The sequence below is a fragment of the Neomonachus schauinslandi genome, chromosome 15 (genome assembly GCF_002201575.2).
Source record: "Neomonachus schauinslandi chromosome 15, ASM220157v2, whole genome shotgun sequence".
NCBI lineage: Eukaryota > Metazoa > Chordata > Mammalia > Carnivora > Phocidae > Neomonachus > Neomonachus schauinslandi.
In genome coordinates this window covers 55,120-66,532 of record NC_058417.1, presented here as the reverse complement: position 1 = coordinate 66,532, position 11,413 = coordinate 55,120, and the positions used below count along the sequence as shown (strand labels likewise).

Below are 11,413 nucleotides of genomic sequence, written 5' to 3'. Positions count from 1 at the left end.
GGGGCGGGATACCCCCGTCCCTCTTGTTCAAACTTTTTTTGGGGTTCCCGGGGGTGGCCCCCCCCCCCCCCCTTTTTTTCCCCCCCCCCCCCCCCCCCCCCCGAGATGTCATCGGCGTCCTATGTGTGTAGCCGGCAGACGGTGGGACCCACAGGAGGGAGGGCCTCTCTCTCCCCGTAATCTCTCAAGGGAAGAACCTTTCAAACCCTACGTAAAGAGGAGCTAGGGCTTTTCCCAAGCACTTTGGCAGGGTGTGTGTTGCTTTCATGGTGCAGATGAGCTGAGCAGGAACAGTGCTTTCCCCATTAGAGCAGGTCACAGATGGTTGCCGCTGTTAGTAAGTATTCCAATGACAGTCACTCCTGCCCCGTACCGCCCAGTTGTTTAGCTCTCACAGCGCAGAGTTTATTTCCTGGTTTCTAAAACATCTCAGTGAATCCTTCCTCCCTCAATTCTTACTATTTCCTTGAAGAAGCTGCTCAAATAAATAAAACCTACATTGAGGCATGAGTGGTTTATGGAAACCAGTGTCCTGTGGAAGACTGTGTCTCTGCTAGGAGGTGGGGTACCAGGTGACCTGCCAGGTTTAAAAAAAAAATTCCAGTTTATGTTTTCATAATCAAATTATAGTAAGAGAGCTGGACAGTCTTTTTTACCTGCGGGAACTCTGAGCAGATGAAAGCCTTGTGAGTTTAAGCTGAGAAACAAAGTTTCTGGCTGGTGGCAGGCTCCCCAGCTCCTTTTCAGATCATGTTCAGATAGCACATCCCTAATTTCAGGAGAGAGATACAGTCTGATATGGGAACTAGAAACTTCCCTGAATACAGGTTGTTTCCAGAATAACCTACCGCTGGGCTTTGGAGATACAGCTGGTCTCCGTTCTTCAGGGGCTCTTTCTGGGTCCTACCAGGCGGAGCACCCACCCCACAAGGGTGGGCCTTGTCTAGCTCCAAAAATGTCTAAAAATGGCTCACCTTTTTGCATTAGAGGTACGCGGGAGGAGTTTTTCAACTAGCCTGTAAGCTGCCTGAGGGCAGAGCCAGCTCTCTTTTTCTCAGCATTGCGTTCCCAGTGCCTACGGGGGCCCCCAGGGCCTCCCCCGTGTGTGGCCGTGGCCCTCGCGCTGTTCGTCGGTGCCGCGGAGGTTCTGTGGAGAGCTGCGCGCTGTTCTAGTCTGTGATCCTCCAGTTTTTACGAGCCAAGAAAGGAGATGTTTCCTTTAAACAAACAACTTCTTTGTTACTTTTCTAATTATAAAGATATTACCCATTCACGTGGAAACCTACAAAGTACAGGAAAGCTTAAGATAACGGTCAGTTGTAATCTCACCACTTCAAGTACACATCTGTTGACGTTTTTCTGTGTACATACCTGGGCTTTTTATCTAGGCATATTTACATGGCTTATCTATCTGTGTATAGATCATATATATCCATCACGTTTCTAATATGTATGGTCTTTTTAAATAGATAATTTTGTGTTTATACTGTTTCAAAACCCATCTTTTTTACTTAATTTATACCATGAACTTTTTTCATGTTAATAATTATTTTTTACCTACTTTTAATACTTTTCATTTTACTTTTAATATTTTTGATATTTTACTTTCATATTTTTACTTTAAACCTTTTACTCCATTTAATAGTATGTCCATTTCAGATGCTGTTCGCTTGAAAAAAGTGAGTTTGTAGTAACACAGAGAACCCATTACTGGTGTTTGTGGCTTAACCGATCCCTCCCTCGTTCCACCGCACGGTGTGAGCATCAGGGGAACGACTTTTTCTCTGTGTTAGGAGTTTTAGAAGTTACTTTGTGCTTAAAGTTGCAGTACTGGATTGAGTTAACTGAGTATAATCTCATCGTCTCTCCTTTCCCCAGTAAAAAGTGGGGGCAACACAGCCCTGAGCGAGGAGTTTGCACAGGTGTATTGCTTGGCAGATGGGATTCGCATATGGATGGTAAGATTTTCTTCGCATGCGATTCTTACGTATTTTGAGTTTTCGCACCATGGTTGCGTGCAGTTACGGTGAGCAGCTCTCGAGTTTTTTGTTTTGTTTTGTTTCGTTTTTCACTGAAGTTCAGTGGCGTGAAAAGCTCTGAAATAACTTAGAACCCTTGAAGTCCTAGTGTAGTGGGTGCTGAGGACGTTCGGAGTAAACAGGTCGCGTCCGTGAGCTCCAGACACCCTTCCGTAGCCCCAGGGCCACTCTGCGGGGGCCTCTCCGACGGGCGGACGCTGGCGGCCTTGGGTGGGGTCAGGCCGCTCTCCAGGGAGAGGCTGCTGTGCTGCAGAACAGTGGTTCTGTGTGGCTGCTTGTGACAGCCGTGGAGTGGAGGGACGGAGCGCCCTCGAGTGGGAGGACGGGCAGAGGGACTGTTGTGTTACTGCGTAACGCGACGTCGCGGCGTGGGAGGTGTGCGTGGTGCTGTCCTGCCGTGAGTGAAGGAGGTCAGCTGACACGTGATGACGAGTAGAAGCAACTCCTAGGGGAACCCACGAGTAAAGTTTACACACAACCCACATCTGTGTCCTGTTAGGTACGTACATGTGTAGTAAAATTCTTCAAAAGTCCTGGAAATGATGACCATCAGACTCAGGAGAACCTTTTTTATTTTTCTTAGGCATGGAGCTGAATCCCTATGTGTTATTATTATGGTCCATACATTCACAATCATCTTAAGTACTGTGTAGTAATTGGGAGGAATCGTTAAGTGTTGGAGAGGACGGGCAATGAGATTGAGAGCAGGAGACCAGCTGTGGTTCTTCAGCGAGCGTGGTGGCTGCTCCTGGGTGTAGAATGGTCAGGTTCTGTGGCTGGTGTGAGTGGTGTGCAGTGGTGTGGTGTCCAGGACCCTTCGCACGTTCCCGGCTTGGGGACTTGCTGGGCGGTGGAAGCATTAACCAGACGGGGGGGGAATGGCCTTGGAGCTGGGAGTGGGCGGGGTGGGGGGGTGTGAATTCATTCTGGGACATGCTGAGTATGAGGACACACAGCTCACCTGAGACACCTAGCCGGAGGAGTCAGGGAACCTGTGAGAATGTAGCAGACGTGTCGGAACAGAGATCCGGGTAGCTCCAAATCATTGGTGAACAGATTCTCAAGAGAAGCTAGAAGGTACTGTCATCAGGAGGGTGTGAGGAGGGTCACAACAGTGTGTGGAGGGAAACCAAAGCTGTAGTAGTGGCCTGAGGAAAAGACCGGTAAACTCACTGCCACAGACACTCGAAGCGAAAGGACTTGGCAGTTGACGAGGCACAGCGTAGATCACGCTTCTGGTTTGGTGTGGGACGACTGCCGATCGCTGGACAAGACACCAGCCTCCTCTCCCAGACGTGGCCTTCTTTTTTTTTTTAAAGATTTTATTTATTTATTTGACAGAGACAGAGCGAGAGACGGAACACAAGCAGGGGGAGGGGCAGAGGGAGAAGCAGGCTCCCCGGGGAGCGGGGAGTCCGAGGCGGGGCTCGATCCCAGGACCCCGGGACCGTGACCTGGGCCGAAGGCAGTCGCTCAACCGACCGAGCCACCCAGGCGCCCCCAGACGTGGCCTTCTGCCTGGGCTGTCAGCACCGTGGCCCCCGCCCTGACCCTGGTACTAGGAGCGCGTTCTCTGCCTGGCAGGCCCGGCATCACGTGCAGGCATCCCCTCACACAGGGTAGAGTAGAGATGGAATTTGGTCCACCTTCTGCAGCAAACTGGGTGCTAACCCTAGCAAGACCCTTCATTTCTCTAGACCTCCACTTCTTTGTCCGTGCTATTTCGGCTTTGGATAAGGGCCCTTCCAGCTCCAGTGTTCTATGTTTTGTTTAAGGATTTTATTTCTTTATTTGAGAGAGAGAGAGAGCGCGCGCGCGCGCGCAAGTGCGGGGGAGGGGAGGAGCAGAGGGAGAGGGAGAAGCAGAGCCCGATGCAGGACTCGATCTCAGGACCCTGAGATCACGACCTGAGCTGAAATCAAGAGTCGGACGCTTAACCAACTGAGCCACCCGTGTGCCCCGATTTTTTAAGTAATGGGATCAGGGGTACAGTCCCCTCCCAAACAAGGCATAGTTGGAAAGAAGGCAGTGTTGCGGACATACTGTTAGACAGCTTCATAGCCTGGATTACTTGTAGGACAAACAAAAACAGCTGAGGTCTGTGTCCTCGAGAGCTGGACAGTAATTGTACAGTTCTCCGTGATGTCATGCTGTGTGCCGTGGCCCTGCCTGGACACTGTAATTGTGTGGCTCAAACTCTCCCCCCCCCCCCAGTTGGAGATGAAGCAGAAGTCCCTGATAAACCTGGGGAACGAGGCAGAAGAAAAGCATGGGTCGGAAGCGGCTGAGGTGAACCCCGAGAGCCTGGGTGAGTGTGCTGAGCCTTCTGTTTACACTTCCTAGGAAACTGGTGACCCGTCTTCGAGATGATTTTATTTATTTGAGAGAGAGAAAGTGAGAGAGAGAGAGAGAGGGAGAGCGCACAAGCTGGGGGAGGGGCAGAGGGAGAGAGAGAAGCAGGCTTCCCGCGGAGCAGGGAGCCCGATGCGGGGCTCGATCCCAGGACCCTGGGATCATGACCTGAGCCGAAGGCAGACGCTTCGCTGACTGAGCCACCCAGGCGCCCCTTTTGTTGTTTTTAACGTGTGCTGTCAGTGAATGTTCAGTGAGGTTAAGGAATTAGTGATATCATGGTTATGTTAAAAACTTGCTATTTTAGAGAAATGTGAAGTTTTTAGATGAAATAGTGTGATCCCTGCGATCTGCATGGAAATAGTCCAGGGAGGGGGTGGCTGGTGAAACGAGACTGGCCTTGGGCAGGGTCAGGGGTAACGTGATGGGGTCCTCATAGTCTTTTCTCTCTGTATGTTTGAAATATCCACAATAGGGGCACCTGGATGGTTCAGTCAGTTGAGCAGCTGACTCTTGATTTTGGCTCAGGTCGTGATCTCAGGGCCCTGGGATCGAGTCCTGTGTGGGGCTCTGCGCTTAGTGGGGAGTCCACTCGAGAGTCTCTGCCCCTCCCTCTGCCCCTCCCCTCACTGGAGTGCACTCTTTCTCTCCCCCCTCCCTTTCTCACTCTCTCTCTCGAATAAATAAATAAATAAAATCTTAAAAAAAAAAAAAAAAGTCCACAAGAAAACTTCCTTTTAAGTGTACTGACAGTGCTCGGAAGATTTTGATTTGTATAATGACATGAGAGTTTATTTTCTTCAGAAGATGTGTATGTCACTTAATTTTTTTTAAATTTCTTTTTAAAGATTGAGAGAGAGAGAGAGCGAGAGAGAGCATGAGAACAGGGTGAGGGGCAGAGGGAGATATATGTCACTTTATTAATGGAGGTATTTCTTGTCCAAAATTGTGGAGTTTAAAGAGATTATTTTCTCTCCAAAAGTAAGCAGTAAATTGAATTTTGACCTTTTTTCATTACCTTCCTTGCTTTCTGCATTTAGCAAAAGAGTGTATTCAGAAGAGCCTCCTGTTACTGAGATTTTTGCCCGTGGGAGTGAGTTCAAAAGGAAGCTGTGACGGGTTGGTGGCTGCAGATGAAACGGATCACCTCCAGCCACGGGACAAGCGCCCGAGGACGAGCTCTGTGGTGGAGGAGCATTTCCAGGCCTCCGTGTCTCCCGTGGAAGCGGGCGCCCTTGCTGCGGGCGTTGGGGGTCTTGGCTCGGACGTGCAGCCGAAGCTGCCACCCAGCAGCGGGCCCCCTGCCGCCGAGGTGTCCTCTGCCGCCGCCGAAGAGCCCTCGTCACCTTCTACCCCCGCCCGGCGGCCTCCCTTCACCCGAGGCCGACTCCGGCTGCTCTCCTTCCGGTCCGTGGAGGAGGCGAGGCCAGCGCCCACAGTGAAGGAGAAGTACCCCGTGCTGAAGGATGTCCTGGACTTCATCAAGGACCAGTCCCTCTCCCATGAGAGGTGAGCCGCCAGTGCCCTCCCCGTACTCAGCGTTCACGAAGTACAAGTGAGCAAGGAGTACTTGAAGGAGAGATCAAGATTTGTGTTAGAACGGTGAAGACAAAATTGGGTGGTTACTTTTTTCTTTTAAGAAGTATTTTCTTACTGAAAACACTGAAGACTTGTACATTACATGGTATGTAAATTAGATCTCAGTAATGTACGCCAGGATTAAAAAAAGAAACATTGGTTTTGGTAGCTGTCATTTATAAATGTGTCTTACATTAATCCTGGGAGAAACTTAGGATTTGAGATTTTCTGACAAAATTATCTGTCAGCGGGTCTGCACGTCTGGAAGTATCACATGTTTTAATAATTTCCTGCCCTAAGAATTAAAGCTTCGTCTCCGTGGGGCAGTAAAAAGATCAGAGTCCCTTTCCAGTTCCTGAATTTGCGAGTTTGGGGTGTCCGGCTTCTGGGCTGTTTGTGAGCTGTGCCTGTTGCTGCTGAGCACTGACGGACAGGAGCCAGCAGGGCCAGGTCCCCCTCCAGAGTGACGCTCCTGCTGCTACCGTAGCCCCAGCTCGAGCTCTCTCGCTGAGCCTGACTTGACCTCTGTCTGCAGTGTCGTAAAGGTTCTTGCCTTGAGGAGAGCCCAGGCGCAGAGTGTCCTCGAAGTCCTGAGGATCGTTCAATATTGCTCAGAGTCCCTCGGACAGCCTCACTGCTTCCATCCGCCGTACATACTCTTCCTGTTGGAGCTCCTCACCTGCCAGAAGGAGTTTACCAAGTAAGTACAAATCACACATCTGCAAGGAAAACAGGCCCGGGCAATTGTGAAGAAACCCTAGTTGTCTTTAATTAGTAACTGTTATTTCCGTGTAGGATGCAGATTTGTTTTTGGTCAGTTCTCTCATCCTAAGGAGAAACGGTTCTTTCTAGTAAGTAAATGCCAGAAATCTTGTTTATTTCTCCTGATGAGTTTGTCAGCTTTATTTTACCAGACAGTGAGGATTGTGTTCCCTGTGTACCCATATCCATCAGGTGGCTTCTGGAAGCTGTGAACTAAATTTAATTTTCATTTACAGTGAGGACATTAATCTGAGTACCTCACAACGTGGTTCTAATAGCCACTGAACAACTCCTTCCTGAGCGTTGACTATGTCAGGCACTGTGCTAGGCGATGGATGTGCAGCCGTGGATGAGGCAGACAAGAGTCTCGTTCTAACGGGACTTGTATTGCTTTTTTTGAAAGATTTTATTTATTTGAGAGAGAGAGGGTGCCTGCACACAGGCAGGGGGGAGGGGCAGAGGGAGAGGGAGAAGCTGACTCCCCACCAAGTGGGGAACCCAACAAGGGGCTCAGTCCCAGGACTCCAGGATCATGACCTGAGCCAAAGGCAGACGCTTCACCCCCTGAGCTACCCAGGTGTGCCTACTGGAGCTTGTATTCTATTGAGGAGAGACGGATGATGAAAGAAATCCATCCATTCCTCCATCTATGTAATGTGTCCATCCCAGGCGTGTGGTGACCTCCAACAGAGTGATGTAGTTTGTGTGTTCAGGGAGCGGGGCTGAGAAGTCAGCCTGTAAACCAAGAGATGAATGATCATTGAGCTCAGAGGGAAGAGCACTGAATGCAGAAGGAACAGCGCAGAGGCCCTGGGGTGAGGGCTTGGCCCCAGGAACAGCACGAAAACCGGCGTGCCTGAGTGAGAGGGGATGGCAGGAGACCAGCTCAGGAGATGAGTCGGGGCTCAGATGATGGCTGATCTTTGTAGGACGGGGTTTAAGGTGTTTGGATTTCATACTGAGTTGTAGGTGGGAGACCCCTGGGGAATCCCAAGCCCAGGAGGAACACACTGTTACATTTATGAAAGTCACTTCTGGCTACTCTGTGGGAAAGCGTGGACGGAAGCAAAGTAGTCGGGAGACGGTGCAGTCGGCCAGGCGGGCAGTGGCAGGCTCTGGACCCTGGAATGGTCCTGGAGATGGAGAGAAAGGAGGGCACTCAGGATCTGCTTTGGAGGTAGAGTCACCGGGACGCACCAATGGATTGGACGGAAGGAACCGTGAGGAAGGGGCTGCTGGATGTTGGCTACAGCAGTTGGTGGATTGTGACGGATTTTACTGATGGGAAGAGAATGGAAGAAACAGATTGGGGCGAAAATCAGACTTTGCTCTGGTATGTTAAGTTAGACCTGCTTTTTTCACATCCAAGTAATGGTATCCAGGGAGTAAAGGTAAGGGTCTGAGGTTCTGGAAAGAAGCCAGGGCTAGGGATAGAGTTTGGATGCTGTCAGCATGCGGATGATCTTTACAGCCATGAGACTGGATGATCAAGAAAGAGCGTAGAGATGGACAAGAATGGGCTCAAGACTGAGCCTGAGGGGCACCTCTTATTCAGAGCTCAGGCAGAGGAAGAGGGGTCAACTAAGGAGATCACGAAGGAGTAGCCATCAAGAGCAAGATATCCAGGGGATGACGGGGTCCTAGAAGCCAAGAGAAGAATGTGTCCGTTGTGTCAAATGCTGATGTGGGAGGTGGCGCCACACTGGATTTGTCTGCAGTCCTGTGGGGGCCAGGGGGCTGAAGGCCCAGCTGGACTGGGTGGAGAGGAAAATGGGGTGGGGGGGCAAAGGGACGGAGAGACCACAGACCATCATTTCAAGATCCTTGGCTTTAGAGTGGTACAGAGAGGAAAAGGCAGAATTGCAGGGGACATGGGCTCAGCTGAGGGTTTTTAAGATAAGGTGTTAGTGCATTTCATATGCTGGTGGGAAAGCATCAGTCCTGACACACACTTGATGCAGGAAGAGAGGGCCCATCGCATGGCAGGTGCAGACGCACAGGGTTGGTTTGCACAGAGCCGGGGGACCGTCTGTGGCGGCCCGAGCAGCATGGTGCGCATGGAGGGGCAGACCGGTTGGTCGGTTTGGTGGTGCGGAGATGGGGGCCTCTGTGTGATCTTTCTGCTTTTTAAAATTAAAATCGCCTAGTCCTAGCTAAAAGTGAAGGGCTAGGAGAAGTCGTGGCAGTTTAAGGAGAGGCACGAAGGGTTGAAACAGTAACGCAAGGTGAGAAAGCCAGTCTGACTGGCTGAGCGCTCTGAGTGCTTCTTTGAGAACCGTGGTCATGAGTTGAAAGTGGCGCCCGTCAGCCCGATGCGTGCTGTCTCCTCCAGCAGCACTGTGCTGTTTGGATACCGGTGTAAGCTCTCGCAGGCCAGTCTGTGGAGGGAGAAAGCAGCAGGGAGTTGGCGGTTGCTCGGGTGAGGTGGCGGTGAGGGGCCGTGGGATCTCAGCCGGGCTGGCAGCGCCCTGAGGCAGCGTCACAGGTTGGGGTTCCTTGGGGCGGAAGTCACTGTTGTTGGGGCCGGGGGCAGAGCAGGACGCTCTGAATCCAGTCAGGATTTCAGAAGTCCTGCCGTCACTGTGGTGACGAGGTCAGAAGAAGGCTGGAGGTGACCATGGCAGAGGCGCCCGGGCATCTTGAGGTCTCCCAGGGGACAAGCGTCGAGGTGGGAGAGGCAGCGAGCTTGGTGCTGAGGTCATTGGGGGAGGGGAGGGGAGGGTGGGCAGGGCCGAGGGGCCTGGCTGCGGTGAAGGTCCGGGGGGGCGGGTTAGATTAACCAAGAAGGAGAAGTCCTTGCCTTCCCTCACTCCTGGCCCGGCAGGTGGATCCTTGCTGCCGCGCTGCCACTCCCTGAAGTTACGTGCTCACACTGACTCCGGCCTCCGCGCCACTTTGCTCAGCTGCCGGGCTCTGTTTTGCGGAGGGAATCACGACCGTGAAGTCCGTGCTGTTTCGGCAATTAAGTCATCAGTGCTTTTCTCTGTGTCTAGTTATTTCGCGCACTTGGAGGGCTGTGGCGCACATCTGCACAAAGAGATTCGAGACACTTACTACCAGTTCGTTCTGTTTTTGGTCAAAGCAGTTAAAGGATTTAGCAGCATCAGTGACAGGTACTGTATCACTTTATCATCTCTAGAGAACACATATTTCTATTTTTGCTGACTTTAGAGGAAATACACATTCGGTGTTGAAAATGTGGAAAAACACAGAGCGAAAAAGAAAATGATAATCCCTGACGTTACCACCTAGCGCTAATTGCTCGTGTGAACTTGCTCAGATACTTTGTCCCAGCCTTTTTTCTGTGTGCCGTGTCCTTTTTCAAGGGGATGGTTCTTGGTTTATGTAAGAACGTACGACCTGTCCTTTTCAGTTTTTCGTGGGTTGTGTGCAATTTTAAGACTTGGGTGTGAAACCATTCCCCAGTATCATCCCTCATAGGTGGTTTAGAGAGAAACCTTAAGTCGGACGATCTTCCTCTCCGTCCGCGCTGAAGGAATGACCTGCGCTAATTTGGGACCGGCTGCTTATCGGGTCGTGATTTTTACGCTCTGTCCTTAGCCACAGAATGCCCCGAGGCGGGCATGGCCGACACCTCACGTCGTGCTTCCGGGACTCTTGCCCAGCTGCCCTTGGAGGGGGGCTTGTGTGGAGCGTGGGGAGTCTGCTCTCACCTGCAGGCACACCAGGTTCTGACTTGCATCGTGTGCCATCTGTGCCGTCCCGCTGGGGATGGCAGCCTCGATAACTCGCACCTCATGGGCTCCTTAGGTCCTTGCTGCCTGCCTTGTCCTGTGTGCAGACAGCCCTGCTCCATCTTCTGGATATGGGCTGGGAACCCGCCGATCTCACCTTCTTTGTGGACATTCAGTTACCACATCTCCTCATGAAGATGTCGCAAGAAAATATAAGCGTGCACGACAGTGTGATCAGGTAAGAACCCAGGCCCGCACCCCGCAGTGCCCGGAGCAGAGGAGTTCAGGGCCCGGTTGCTGGCATTAGACTCCCCGTAGTGCGTCCTGGCTCTGCCACGGCCCGGTCGGGTGACCTTGGGACACTCACTTGTACCCGCTGTGCCTCCGTTTCCTCCTCCTTACGCCTGGAGGATAGTAATGGTACCCACCTCATAGGATCATTGTGAAGGGTAAATGAATTGTGTTTCTCAGGGTTGACAACAGTGTCTGGTGCGTGGAAGTGTGTGGAAGGTGTTGGTGATGGGACTGTGAGGACGAGGATCCTCCGCATTTTTGGAGACCCTAGTGCAGCTTGTTGAATCGGAGAATCCTTTTCTTTATTTTTCAGTTACGTGTATATGGGGTTTTAGCCATTGTAACCCCTTGCACATTATAAGGACTTAAGATGTGAGAAAAAATAGTATGCGGACTTTCTTTCCTTTCCGCTTGTAATGAGTGTCTCTCCACCCTGCTCGGGTCCACTTACCTATCAGCCACTCGTGTGCATGGAGAAGAAAGAACGAAACGAGAGACGGAAGGCATGGGACAGGACCAGGGGAATTAGTGGGTCAGTGTTGCCACAGGTTTCACTTTCTCAGACGTCCTGGGCATTCTGGAAGAGGGGCTAGACCTACACCTGTCTCCTGTGTCCCAGACCCGGCACACAGCCGGGGTGGGCGTGTGGGCCCGTGCCTGCGCCAGGTAGTCCCGGAGGGGGCCCCCCCCCCC

The 11,413-nt window shown here is 51.6% G+C and overlaps 1 protein-coding gene across 1 annotated transcript in view; it reads left to right on the top strand.

The window, feature by feature from the left end:
- Window positions 1-11,413, top strand: part of ZZEF1 (zinc finger ZZ-type and EF-hand domain containing 1) — a 104,204-nt gene that overhangs the window by 56,797 nt on the left and 35,994 nt on the right. Inside the window, exons 27-32 of the mRNA XM_044921780.1 lie at window positions 1,879-1,958; window positions 4,254-4,347; window positions 5,432-5,900; window positions 6,505-6,669; window positions 9,725-9,844; window positions 10,503-10,664. Coding sequence (XP_044777715.1) covers window positions 1,879-1,958; window positions 4,254-4,347; window positions 5,432-5,900; window positions 6,505-6,669; window positions 9,725-9,844; window positions 10,503-10,664 — 1,090 coding nt within the window. The remainder of the gene's footprint in view (window positions 1-1,878; window positions 1,959-4,253; window positions 4,348-5,431; window positions 5,901-6,504; window positions 6,670-9,724; window positions 9,845-10,502; window positions 10,665-11,413) is intronic.